The sequence below is a fragment of the Priapulus caudatus genome, unplaced genomic scaffold (genome assembly GCF_000485595.1).
Source record: "Priapulus caudatus unplaced genomic scaffold, Priapulus_caudatus-5.0.1 Scaffold1164, whole genome shotgun sequence".
Lineage (NCBI taxonomy): Eukaryota > Metazoa > Priapulida > Priapulimorpha > Priapulimorphida > Priapulidae > Priapulus > Priapulus caudatus.
Genome location: NW_014578225.1, coordinates 4,763 through 19,539, shown reverse-complemented (window position 1 = coordinate 19,539; position 14,777 = coordinate 4,763). Strand labels below are relative to the sequence as shown.

General features: G+C 50.7%; 1 protein-coding gene across 1 annotated transcript; it reads left to right on the top strand.

Moving 5' to 3' along the window:
• Positions 1-9,678: 9,678 nt before the first annotated feature.
• On the top strand, positions 9,679-12,180 carry LOC106815636 (liprin-alpha-2-like). The gene is made up of 2 exons (XM_014820126.1): positions 9,679-9,853; positions 12,027-12,180. The coding sequence occupies exons 1-2, from the start codon at positions 9,716-9,718 to the stop codon at positions 12,117-12,119; spliced, it is 231 nt and encodes a 76-aa protein (XP_014675612.1). The 5' UTR covers positions 9,679-9,715; the 3' UTR covers positions 12,120-12,180.
• Positions 12,181-14,777: the final 2,597 nt, after the last annotated feature.

Sequence of the window (14,777 nt, the reverse complement as noted above, 5' to 3'; positions counted from 1 at the left end):
GCACGCGCGCGCAGTGGAGGTGTAATTGTGTTGTGTGTGGTGTGTTTGTGTGAGTGTGTTGCGTGGGTGTGCGTGTGCGGTGTGCTGGTGCTTGTGCGTGTATGTGTGCGTGCGTGCATGCGTGATGCGTGCGCGTGCAGTGGTGTGTTGTGTGTGTGTGGCGTGTGGCGTGCGTGCGTGTGTGTGCGTGCAATGAAGGCTCTGTGTGTGTGCTTGGGGTAAGGTGAACGTGCGTGGCGTGGACTGTGGAGTCATACTGTCATAGATGCCGGAAAGATAATGACTGTTGTTGAGTAGATTGACTGTCAGGTGAGTATCACGTCTTGGTTAAGTTGGCACTGGTGCAGGTGGAGGTATCGACTGTATGTGATATTACTAGTAGGAGTGGAGTATCATGTCTTTGATATCACTGTCAGTTGAGTAAATACTGTCGTTTGTGAGTAGTCACTGTCGGTGGAGTATAGTTTGTAGTATTACTGTCAGTGGAGTATCACTGTCAGAGCGTGGCGTTATCATGTCTGTTGAGATAAGCATCTGGTCAGTGTGAGGTATGCACTTGTTGTTGAGTATACTGTCAGGTGGAGTATCCTGTCTGTGATATTTAGTCAGGCGCAGTATCACTGTCAGGTGAGACACTGTCTTGGAGTTATACTGTCAGGTGGAGTATCACATGTCTTGTGATACACTGTAGGTGAAGTTATCAGCTGTTGTTGAGTACACTTCAGGTGAGTATGCACTGTCTTGTGAGTATCAGTGTCAGGTGAGTATCACTTGTATTTGAAGTATTACTGTCTAGGTGGGAGTATCACTGTTTGTGAGATCACTGCAGGTGGATATCACTGTCGTTTGTAGTATTACTGTCAGGTGAGATATCCACTGTAGGTGGATATCACTGTCTTGAGTATCACTGTCAGTTGAGTATTCATTGTCTTGTGATATTATCTGTAGGTGAGTATTACTGCTTGTACTATCACTGTCAGGTGGAGTATCACTGTCTTGTGAGTATCACGTCAGGTGGATTATACTGTCTGTGAGTATGACTGCAGGATGGAAAGGTCACTCTACTGTCTGTGTGAGTATTACTGTCAGGTGGAGTAATATGTCTTTGAGTATCACTGCAGTGGAGTTAATCAACTTGTCTTGTGAGTATTACTTGTCAGGTGAGTATCACTGTCAGGTGGAGTATCACTGTCTTGGGTATACTGCAGGTGGATATACTGCTTGGGAGTATTACTGCAGTGGAGTATTACTGTTTGTCCAGCCAGGAAGGCGCAGGCAGTTGAGTCCCTGCCCCCCCCCTCCTCTCACTCACTGTCAACTCTCACACTTCACTGCTTCTCTCTCTCTCCCTCCTCTCTCTCCTCGTCTCTCTTCTCTCTCTGTTCGTCTGGCTCGTCTTCTCTCTCTCTCTTAATCTACAGCCCGGCTATCTCTCCTTTTGCTATTGCCCTCTCTCTTTCTTCTCTCGCAGCTCTCTCTCGTCCTCCCTTCTCTCTCCAACTTCTCTACTCTATTGATTCGGTTCAGCCAGGTAAATTTTAGATGGAAAGGCATGATGGAGGAAGAGTTAATGCTTTTTCTATGCTTCATGAATAAGCAGACAGCGAACGGGAAGCGTGCACTTCACCAATGAAAGGTCCAGGCCCAAGAACCCGCCCGTCGATTGCGCCGCACTTAAAGTTTTGATTTTAAATCATAAATCAGTCCTTTAGAACTGAGGCAAATCGCAGCTAGAGTCGCGGACTGCAGAAAACTCGTTGATTACTCGTCACACGTGTACGGACAGCGTGTTTGATACGCTAACGAAGTGAGACGGCAGCTACAAGTAGCCTTGAGTACGCGAGACCCCTAGCTGCAGTAAGTAGCAGGTTGCCGTAATCTAAGGCAATGCAGCCAGTGACAGAGCTACCGTCCAGGCCCTCAACCATCCATGGTTCTTCTAGCATAAGAGCACAGGGGCGCACCGCCGTTGTCGAAATTTAAACACGGCTGTTTTAAGGGTGCGCTTAAATGAGTCTAAGTACATTCAAATTTTTCAAATTTGCTGGGGAGCACCCCACAGAACGCTCCTCCACGAGAGAGTTCCCCGTCTCCCAACCTTGAATTGAACAACATCGCGTGTTTTCGCCGCAGACAGGCCATTACTTTCGCTGTCAATTTCCCTCAGAAAACCTAACTCTAGTGCCTAGACACTATTGTGCCTAACCGCTAAACATCTCTATACCCCGCCCCCCCCGCCCCCGCGGTCCATCACAGCTCTCGGCTGGCGAATGCGCTCGACTCACCTGCGGTAGATTGGACTGCAGCTGCTCATGAGCTGTGCTGCGCTCGGCCGCTCCCGTCTCGGCTAGCTTTGCTGGCTGCACCTCTGCACTGCTCGCTGCGTCTCGCGAAGTGTCTGCGGTCACTTGTCTCGCTTCGTCCAGCATGGTGATTATCAAGCTTGCCAACATGACAACACAGCAACACGTAAAGCTCGTGAGGGCGAGGGGAGGGGGAAGTATGGAGGGGGGTGGGGTGTGAAGGGGGAGTGTGGGGGAGGGTGTGAGGGAAGATGGGTGAGGGAGATATGGGTTGAGGGGATAGGGTGTGAGGGAGTGTGAGGAGATGGGGTGTGAGGGGAGGTGGGGTGTGAGGAGATTGATGATGGGGTGTGAGAGGAAAGGTGGTGAGGGGGATGGGTGTGAGGGGATGGCGTGTGAGGGGAAAGTTGTGAGGGGATGGGGTTGTGAGGGGAAGAGGTTGTGAGGAAGAGGTGTGAGGGGGATGGGGTGAGGGATGGCGTTGAGGGACAGAGGTTGTTAGGGGGATGGGGTGTGAGGGGAAGAATGTGAGAGGAAAGGTGTGAGAAAGATGTGGAGGGGAAGAGGTTGAAGGGGAAAGGATGTGAGCGAAGAGGTGTGAGGAGGATAAGTGTGAGGAGAGAAGAAAGTGTGGGGAGAAGAATTGAGGGAGAAGAAATGTGAGTGGAAGAGGTCACGTGTGAGGGAAGGTTGTGAGGGTAAAAGGTGTGAGGAGGAATTGGGTGTGAGGGGAAGAGGTGTGAGGGGATGGGCGTGTGATGGGGGGAAAAGTGTGAGGGGAGAGGTGTGAGGGGATGGGGTTGTGAGGTAAGAGTGTGAGGGAGATGAGTGTGAGGGAAGAGTGTGAGAGGGAAGAGGTGTGAGGGATGGGCGTGTGAGGTGAAAGTGTGGAGGGAATGGATGTGAGGGGAAAGAGGTGTGAGCGGGGAATGGGGTGTGAAGAGAGAAAAGTGGAAGGGAGAAGAAGTGTGAGGAAGAGGTGTGAGGGGAAGAGGTGTGAGGGGGATAAGGTGTGCGGGAAGAAGTGTGAGGGGAAGAGGTGTGAGGGAAGGGTTGGAGGGGGATATGAGGTTCGAGGGAGCAAGTGGAGGGGAAGAGAGGTGGTGAGGGGAGGGTGTGAGCGGGGAATGGGGTGTGAGGGGGAAGTAGTGTGAGGGGAGAGGTGTGATAGGGGAATGGGGTGTAGGGAAGAAGTGTGAGGGGAGTGGGGTGGTGAGGGAGGGAGTGTAAAGGGAATGAGTTGTGAGGGGAGGAGGTGAGGGAGGTGAGAGAAGGGAAGAGGTGTGGGGGGGGTTGAGAGAGGGGAGGTATCAAGGGGGAAGGAGGTTGAATGAAAGGGGTGTGAGGGGGAAAAGGGGTGAGGGAGGGGGTGAGGGGAGGCGTGTTGAGGGGAGGGTGGGAGTGGGGGGGCGGGGTGGGCGGCGGAAGGAGGTGTGAGGGGAGGTGTGTAGAGGAGGCAGAGGGGTGTGTGGGGAGAGCAGGGAGATAGGGAGGGACCTGGCCCGGGGGAGGAGGGTCTGAAACAAGGGAGGGGTGATGAGGGGGAGGAACCAAGACGGAGCGGGAGACGGCGGGACGGGTAGACGGGAGCCAGCATGCCAGGGAGGGGTATGAAGGGGAGGGGGTCTCAGGGGAGGGTGTCAAGGGGGGATAGCAGGAGGTGTGAGGGGAGGATACAGGGAGATGGAGTAGGGGTATGGCGGATGGGGAGGGTGTCAAGGGAAAGAGGTGGTGAAGGCGCTAGGAAAGGGGAGAGGGGGAGGGCAGAGAGAGGAACAAAAAGATGGGAGGGGCAGCAGGAGGAACAACAGAGCAGGTGAGGGGCAGCCTGAGGGAGTGGGTGTAGGGTGGGAGGGGATGGGAGGGAGGAATCAGGGGCGAGAGGTTCACTGGGGAGAAGGCAGTGTCTCGGACAGGCTTGTCTCGCTCATGGCGCGGTTCGGACGGAATGCGGGAGGCGTGTCTCACGGAAACTGGCGACAACTTTTCGCGCCATACACTGTACAGTCGACATTTGTTTTAACTTAAGGGTCAGATCTTAACTCCATACGAATGGCGAAGGAACTTGACGTTCTAAACGTTCGCGAGTAAAGAAATAATACTCGCGAGAAATTTCCCAGAGGGAAAGACGGATTTAACGCGCAAATGCTCCTGCAAGCTTGCCACGAGCTTGTGCTAGCTAGCCAGTCGCTCCGATTTATAGTTATCTAGGACAGCAGGCACACCTGACCACCACGAACGCATGCACCACTTCAGCCAAACGCACAACACCGCACACACCCAACAGTGATCACGAACGACTGCATACGCACCCACGTCACCAGACAGATCAGACACGACCACCACGCGCAGCACAGCACCAGCCCACCGTCTTTTAACACCCAACAGGCAGGTGCGCATCAGGTGAAGGCCTCTGGCGCACCCCACTCTCCAATAATTCTGCGTTCAGCTACTCGCCACGATCGGGCACAGGGCCTGAGACGAGCGCTGCGACAGGCTTCTTCTGATATGGTGGGCATGACGTCACACATCATGTTATTCCACATCGAGCGTCTAGACCGACGTTGGCCAACGTACATATGCGCAGCCCAACCGACGGCAACCTGAAAGCAAAGCATTCGCACAGGCAGGCCATTACCACAGACACAGTCAGGATTGTTGATCATTATCAATTTATTGATTATTATATTATTAATTATTATATTATTGATTATTATTAATTATTCATATCATCATATCATCATTATCTATCCATCATCATCATCATGCCATCATCATCGTCGATCACCCCGCGTTATGTATATGAGCAGCATCCCCCTGACCCCTCACGCAAGGGGGTTTAGCACGGTGCTGAGCAGTTGTACTGACGCCCTAAAGCACACCGCCAGCATCATTAAACCTCATCAGCATACCCTAATAAAAACATCTAGCAATAACCCTGAAATTGACTGCATAAACACACTCATTCAAAGCAAGATTTTCAACTATTGCACGTCGCGTACTAGCCACAAGTTCCCATCTCGCTAATAACACTCCGTGTAACAGTCGGAGAGCCTGGTCGGTTTAGTCGCGTACCTGCAGCATTCTCGGTTTCAGTGCAACTAAAAACTTCTGAACGCTACTCTCTGAATAACCACCACCCCCCCACCCATCCCCCGCACTAAAAACTTCTGAACGCTACTCTCTGAATAACCACCACCCCCCCACCCATCCCCCGCACATGTACCACCCTATGCATATGATCGCAGACCCCAGCAGCTCGATTTTCAACACATGGAGAAATTTGTCCCCCCAATTTCAAAACCTATTTCGAACACTGGAACTGGAAGTCGCGTCGCCCCATCCCGTCACTGTGGTTGGCGGGTACGCTTGCAGTGAACTAACTAGACTCGCTCACACTGCCCTGCTTATCAAATCACCACCAATTCATCAACAGTCTGCATACACGGTGAAATCAAATACAAATTAAATTTGAGCGTGAGAGTATTTACGTAAAATCTACGGAAGTCAGTCTGCTGTCAATTCCTTTCATATGTGCTGACGAGTACAATTTTAAGAAGTATTACTGTGGTTCCAAAAGCTAATATGGCCTCAGGGCTGACCTACATGTTTACATCCCCATTTGTGTGTTTCTGTTATCTGAATTTGTTGACCTGTCATGATTGACCATCATTCCACGCGGTATTACCAACCTGGTTCCAATATGTGCACACGTGAAACATACTTCGACTACGACTATATCAAGAACGTATAAAGAAGGCCTTCTTTATACGCTCTTGACTATATACGACTCTACGAGTTCAAGTTGGAAGTTTTTATACAAACAAGAGCACAGATGGGTACAGACTACAGAGATGCGTATCTGTTAGAAAACTCAACGTTGAAACATCCTAATCATCACGATATGTAAATACCTGAACACTAACAATAAATTTAAATCACTCCCCCTGTGACTTTGAACTACAGACATGTCGATAGTGCACTAATAATTAAATAGACAGCTTCTAATGGGTTACCTCAGGAAAACAAACGTTTTTTAACACACATCATCAACATTTGGACTGTCACGAAATAGATTTAAAACCTATAACTTCACATCATATATATAACAAATCAGTGTCACCTTCATAACAGAGCTAGCATTCCTATTAGTATTATCCAAAACATTTCAGTTGTCTACTCAAATTAATCTTTTTTTATTTCATCCTGGTCCTTATGCTCAAATATATATCCTATAAAGCCATAGTGTGACAGTGTAACATCAGCAATCGCTGTCTAGATGAATAACTGCTTCACGCAATCATTGTGCTAAATATAAGCAACAAATCCTCGAAGATCGCAAAGATATTAGAGATTAATTTACAGTAATGATTGGGACCGATGGCTAGCACTATCCAAACATGGTTCCTACACCGAATTATAAGCCTCATCTTAAGATACTGATCTTATATGCAAACTGAGAGATTAGTGGTGAACTTCCATTCGTTCATATAGTGCACAATTCAAACAAAATGCCAATGCACCCTAATAAATTCATGCTAAGTGTGTACACTACACTATTATTTCAGGGTGTTTATTCATCGCCATGGTATAAATTACAAAATGACAATATAAAATACTTTGCTATAATGCCGTGTGATCCCTGATTAGGACATGGTCGCTACCAATTTTCGTAATAGAAGCAATCAGATTGTTTACGAATAGAAATTCCTAACAGTAACTGTATAATAAAGATGCCCACCAATGCCCCCATAGTCATAGATGAGCAGAACAGTATAGCTATTGTATCAGGTTTAGAGAATGACGCCGTGACTGTGACTCAGTGTGAGGGTGACGGATAGAGTGGTCAGTGAGCATAGTCAGTGAATACAAATATTACAGTGAATCAGACTTGTAAATAAAATGTTCACGAATTGATCAGGAGGATATATGCTTCTTTCCTATTTCAATCCTAGAGTAATTCACTAACAATATTAATAATGTGCGGACTGGCACTGTAATAACGTCAACAGGCAACCCGTAACTGTAAACAAAGGTCAGTAGCATGACTATTAGTATTACTACTAGTACTAGTAGTAGTAGAACTACAACTTTGAAATAGTACTAACAAACACACGCGCACACACACGCATGCACCCTCACACGCGCGCACGCACGCACGCACACACGCACGCACGTATGCACCCTCACACGCACGCACGCACGCACGCACGCACGCACGCACGCACACAAAGAAGCAGTGATGATGTTACAGCGTGTGTGTGTGTGTGTGTGCGTGAGAACGCACGCACTGCCAGCTTCACAAACACGCGTCGGCCCGAATCTCTGCTCAGAAATTTCATTTAACGCTGCATTTCGCACGCCGCAATCAATTTATCCCGCGGCGGCGGCCGTGGTCGTGGCAGCGGGCGTAGACAGCAGCTGCTGCAGACGCGTGTACCGTATATATACGGAGGCCGCACCGCCATCAACGTACGCACCTACCGGGTAACCCTACGCTCGCGAATCAACTAATTAGCGTTGAGGACAGGTGAACTAATTAGAACCTCGGTAAATAGTATGTTCAGAATTTTGTATTATTATTGTATCTGCCGAACTAAACATGCTGCGTGCGATTCGAAGTTATTATCAGAAGCCAGACTCCTTGCTCTATTCGAATGGTTGGCTCTTTCCGTGTGTGCATTCTTGCAGCGGCTTTTGAAAAGACATGTATACGTGACACGAAGTCGACATTTCAGCGTTAAAGAGAAACGGCTTGGCAGTTTTCGCGAAAGTCCGCCTTTTTACAAAACAAAATCACTGAAGACTATTTTAATTAACGAAAATGTATCCTGTGCCTTGCAATGGAAACTCGGCGAGTGGCATTGTCATTTCACGAAATAATTTGATGTGCTGATTTGTTGTAATTTCCCACTGCAGTGCCATTGTCATGCGCCCTGCTACACATGCCCATGCGCAGTGTATAGAGGGGGACGTTTGCTACGGGGGGATGTCTACCACGCCACACCGGCGACACGACCAGCGAGCCAATACAGACGACACTTCACGAGCCTCAAAATGTGCGCTGCTCGCGCGATTCCTGTACAGAGAAACTCTCAGAAGAAAGTGCGAGGAACTATGTGCATACGAATAGAACAGTAAACACACGTGTGTGTGTGTGTAAGCACGCGTACAAGCCCACGCACTCGCGCCAAACGGACACGTTACACACACAGCACACACACACGCACGCACACAAGCACGCACGCACGCACGCACGCACTCACGCATGCACGCACGCACACACACACACACACACACTCACGCACAGGCGGGTTTAGGACATAGTACACACTCGGCTATTAAAGTCAAGTAGTAGCGGGAGTGGCGGGACATTTCCCTGCCGATTATGTCACCCGCCGCGAGCCGCCGCCGCCGCCGCCCCGGGAAGATCTGAGCCAATATTAGCATTTTGGAACGCAACAAGTAAGTACTTCTTAAAATTGTACTCGTCAGCAAAACATATGACAAGGAATTGACAGCAGACTGACTTCGTAGATTTTACGTAAATACTCTCACGCGTCAATTTAATTTGTATTTGATTTCCCGGTGGTATGCAAAGACTGTTGATGAATTGGTGGTGATTTGATAAGGCAGGCAGTGTGAGCGAGTCTAGTTATTCACTGCAAGCGTACGCCTGGGCCAAGCACAGTGACGGATGGGCGACGCGACTTCGCAGTTCCAGTGTTCGAAATAGGTTTTTGAAATTGGGGGGGACAAATTTCTTCCATGGTGTTGAGAATCGAGAGCTGCTGGGGTCTGCGATCATAATGCATAGGGTGGGTACAAATGTGCGGGGGATGGGTGGGGGGGTGGTGGGTTATTCAGAGAGTAGCGTTCAGAAGTTTTTTAGTTGCACTGAAACGCGAGAAATCCTGCAGGTACGCGACTAAACCGACCGCCTAGCGCTCTCTCGACTGTTACAACGGAGTGTTATTAGCGGCATGGGAACCTTGTGGCTAGTACGCGGACGTGCAAATATTGAAAAATCTTGCTTTGAATGACGTTGTGTTTAGCTGCAGTCAAATTTTCAGGAGTCATTGCTAGATGTTTTTATTAGGGTATGGCTGATGGAGGTTTAATGATGCTGGCGGTGTGCTTTAGGGCGTCAGTACAACTGCTCAGCACCGTGCTAAAACCCCTTGCGTGAGGGGTCAGGGGGATGTCTGCTCAATAATAAGGGTGATGACGATGATGATGGTGATGATGATGATGATGATAATGATGATGATGGGATGATATGAATAATAATAATAATAATAATAATATTAATAATAATAATAATAATGATAATGATAACAATGCTGTGTGTTGTGGCTAATGGCGCGTGCGAATGTTTGCTTTCAGGTTGCCGTGGTTGCGACTGCGCATGTATGTTGGCAACTGTCGCGAGTCTAGACGCTCCGATGTGGAATAACATGATGTGTGACGTCATGCCCACCATATCAGAAGACAGCCTGTCGCAGCGCTCGTCTCAGTATGGTGGGAGTAGTGACGAGAATTTTGAGCAGGTGGGTGCGCCAGAGGCTTCACTGATGCCACGCTGCTGTTGTGTGCGTGTGTGTGTGTGTGCGTGTGTGCGTGAGTGGGTGCATGCGTGTGTGTGTGCGTGTGTGCGTGTGTGCGTGAGTGGGTGCATGCGTGTGTGTGTGTGTGTGCGTGTCTAGATAACTATAAATCGGGGGTAGCAGCAAAAGCTCGTGGCAAGTGCAGTGAGCATTTGGGGTTAAATCCGGCTTTCCTCTGGGGAAATTTCTCGGGTATTATTTCTTTATCGCGAACGTTTAGAACGTCAAGTTCTTCTGCCATTCGTGATGGATTAAGAATCCTGACCCCTTAAGTTAAAAACAAATGTTGTAAGTTTATTCGAAAAGTTGTCGCACAGTTTTCGTGAGACACGCCTCCGCATTCCGTCCGACCGGATGAGCGAGACAAGCTGTCCGAGACACTGGCTTCGCTCCCCGTGCCCGGCTCTCCGCCCCCCCTGTTTCCTCCCTCAACACCCCTCCGCCCCTCACGACGCCCTGCCCCTCGCCCCTCACCTCTCTTTTGTTCCTCCTTCCTGGCCCCTCCCATTCTTTTTGTTCCTCTCTCTGCCCTCCCTCTCCCCCTTATTTCCTACGCCTCACACGTCTTTCCCTGACACCCCTCCCGCATCATAACCGGCCTCATACTCCTCTCGCCCTGTTCCTGCACCCCTCACACCTCTCGCCCCTTGACACCCTCCCCTTCATAACCTCCCCCTCACTACCCTCCCCCTGCTTACTCCCCCGCTCCGTGTTTCCTCCCCTCACAGCGCCCTCCTTTCATCCTCTCCTCCGCCCCTCCCCCTCTCCCGCTGTTTCCTCCCCACACACTACCCTTGCTCCTCACAGCCACTCCCCCATCACACCTCCTGCCCCCTCCCAGCGCGCTCGCGCCGCCTCACTACGCGCTCCCTCAACCCTCCCTCACCCCTCCCTCACACTCCGGGACGACCGCCCTTTCCTTCACACCTGCTCTCCCTTGATACAATCTCCCCTCTCTTCACCCCCCCCCCACACGCTCTTCCCTCTCTCAGCCGCCGCTCCCCCTCACACCTCCTCCCCTCCACACTCCTTCCCTTTACACCTCTTCCCCTCACACCCCATCCCCCTCAACGTTCTTCCCTCACACCAGTCCGCACACCTTCAACACCTCTTTCCCATCTCACAGCCTCCTTCCCCCTCCCACCCCATCCCCCACACCCGACTCCCGCTTCCCCCTCACCACCTCTTCCCCTCAACTTCTTCTCCCTCACACCTTTTATCCCCCTACACCTCCTTCCCTCCTCACACCTCTTCCCCCACACTTCTTTCCCTTCACACCTTATCCCCCTCACACCGTCTTCCCCCTCCACACCTCTTCCCCTCACACTTCTTCTCCCTCACACTTCTTCTCTCTACACACCCCATCCCCCTCACACCTCTTCCCCGCTCACACTCCAATCTCCCTACAGCACCTCTTCACGCTCACACCCCATCGCCCACACCTCTTCCCCTCACACCTCTTCCCTCACATCCATATCTCCCTCACACCTCTTCAGCCTCACACCCCATTCTCCCCCTCACACCTCCTTCCCTCTCACCTCTTCCCCCTCACAGACTCCCATCCCCCTCACACCTCTTCCCCTCACACCCAATTCCCCTCACCCTTTTTTAACCCTCAACCTCTCCTCTACACGTGACCTCTCCCCTATCACTTCTTCTCTCCTCTCACATCTTCTCTCCATTCCTACACTTCTTCTCCCTCACATCTCTATCCTTCCTCACACTCTTTCGCCTCACACCTACTTCCCCTTACGTACCTCTTCCCCTCACACCTCTTCCTCTCACACCTCTTCCCATCTCACACCTTCCTTCCCCTTCACACCCCATCCCCTCACCCTCCTTCCCCTCACACACGCAATCCCCTCCACCCCCTCACCCCTCACAACCTCTTCCCCTCACACCTCTTTCCCCTCACACCCATCCCCTCCACACCTCTTCCTCTCACGACGCCATCCCTCACACCGCCCATCCCCTCACACCTCTTCCCCTACCCCTCTTCCCCTCACCCACACGCCCATCCCCCCCTCACACTCCCCCTCACACCCCACCCCCCCTCATACTTCCCCCTCCCCTCGCTACGAGCTTTACGTGGTTGCTGTGTTGTTATGTTTGGCAGCTGATGATCAACATGCTGGACGAGCGAGACAAGCTGACCGAGACACTTCGCGCAGACGCAGGAGCAGGCTGCAGAGGTGCAGCAGAAAGCTAGCCGAGACGGCAGCGCGGAGCGAGAACAAGCCTCATGAGAAGCTGCAGTCCCAATACTACGGCACGGTTGAGTCGAAGCATTTCGCAGCGAGAGGTTGATGGAGCCGCGGGGGGGGGGGGGGGGGGTAATAGAGATGTTAGGGTTAGGATTAGTGTTAGGGTTAGGTTCTTCTGAGGGAAAATTAGACAAGCGAGGTAATGGCCTGTCTGGGGAAAAACACGCATGATGGATTCAAAGGTGTGGGAGAGGGGGAACTCCTCTCGCTGGGGAAGGTTCTGTGGGGGTCTCCCCAGCAAAATTTGAAAAATTTGAATGTCTTAGACTGCATTTAAGGCACCCTGAAAACAGCGATGTTAAATTTGACAACGGCGGTGCGCCCCTGTGCCTCTTATGTAGAAGAAACCCTGGATGGTTGGGAGGGGCGGTGGAGGTAGCCTGTCACTGAGCTGCCATTGCTGATACCGGGCAGACCTGTACTACTGCAGCTAGTGTCTCGCGTACTCAGGCTACTTGTAGCTGCGTCAGTCACTTGTTAGCGTTATCAAACACGCTGTCCGTACACGTGTGAGAGTGATTCAACGAGAAGTTTTCTGGCAGTCAACGCTGGACTCTCTAGCTGGATTTGCCTCACGTCCTAAAGGACTGATTTATTGATTTAAAAATCAAAAAACTTGTAAGTGCGCGAATCGACGGCGGGTTCTTGTGCCTGGACCTTTCCATTGGTGAAGTGCACGCTTACGTTCGCTGTTGCTTGTTCATGAGCAGTAGAAAAGCATTAATTCCATCATTTGCCTTTCCATCTAAAATTACCTGGCTGACCGAGATCAATAGAGAGAGAAGTTGGAGAGAGAAGGGGAGGGGAGAGAGAGCCGGAGAGAGAAGAGAGAGGGGGCAAGAAAAGGAGATAGCGGAGGTGTGATGAGGAGAGAGAGAGAGAGAGAGAGACGGAGAGGAAGAGACAGAGAGAGACGAGAGAGAGAGAGAGACCCAGAGAAACAGTGAAGACGATGGAGAGAAGAAGAGAGAGAGAGAGAGGAGAGACGTGATGTGAGTGAAGTGGAGTGAGGAGTGTGAGAGAGGGGGGGGGAGGGACTCAACTGCTGGCCTTCTGGCTGGACAAGACAGTAATCACTCACTAGACATACTGACAGGACATATACCACTACAAGGTGATACTCACCGCCAGATACACGAGCAGTGAACTCCACCTCGACAGTGATACTCGCACCTGACAGTACATACTCCACAAGACATGTGATAGCTCCCACCTGACCAGTAATTACTCCACAAGACAGTGATACTCCACCTGACAGTGATACTCACAAGACAGTGATACTCCACCTGACAGTGATACTCACAAGACAGTGATACTCCACCTGACAGTGATACTCACAAGACAGTGATACTCCACCCTGACAGTGATACTCACAAGACAGTGATACTCACCTGACAGTAATACTCACAAGACAGTGATACTCCACCTGAAGTGATACTCACAAGACAGTGATACTCCACCTGACAGTAATTACTCACAAGACAGTGATACTCCACCTAGACAGGATACTCACAAGTTAAAAACAGTGAATACTCCACCTGAACAGTGATAGGTCACAGACAGTGATACTCCACCTGACAGTGATAGTCACAAAGACAGTAATACTCACCGACAGAATTAATACTCACAAGATCAGTGATACCTCCACTGACAAGTGCTACTCACAAGGTACAGTGATACTCCACCTGACAGTGATACTCTCCTACCATGACAGTATCATACTCACTAAGACAGTGATATCCACCTGACAGTGATACTCCACAAGACAGTGATACTCCACCTGACAGTGAAAACTCACAAGACAGTGATACTCCCCTGACAGTGATACTCACAGACATGCATTACTCCACCTGACAGTGATAGTCACAGACAGTAATACTCCACCTGACAGTAATACTCACAAGACAGTGATACTCCACCTGACAGTGATACTCACAAGACAGTGATACTCCACCTGACAGTAATACTCACAAGACAGTGATACTTTCGGCCTTATAGACAGTGATACTCTACAGTCCACGCGCACGTTGCTTAGCCCCCAAGCACACACCAGAGCCTTCATGACGCACAGCAGCAGCACACGGCTGACACGCACACGCACACACACACACACACACACACTGGCACGCGCACGCATGCACGCATGCACGCACGCACACATACACGCACAAGCACACGCACACGCACAACGCACAGCACGCACACGCACACACACACACAGCACACACCACAGGCACACACACACATACAGCCTCCACGCGCGCGCGTTGCTTAGCCTCCACCATTACAACACAACATCCCCACCACTACACACACACACACACCACAGCACAGTCAACACACACACACGAACACACACATACTAACACACACAACACGCAGCGCACGCACGCACGCACAGCACGCCACGCCTACGCACGACAACTGCGGCGTTGGCTTAGCCTCCATCATACAACACACGACAGCCACCACCTTTTTAACACACACACACGCTGGTCCGGAGTTCTCGCCCCTCGTGCAATCGCCGCAGCATCGGCGCAGATATATCCACATCACATCTCCTTCGCTAGTATTTGATCCGTCGGCGGCGGCGGCGGCGGCTG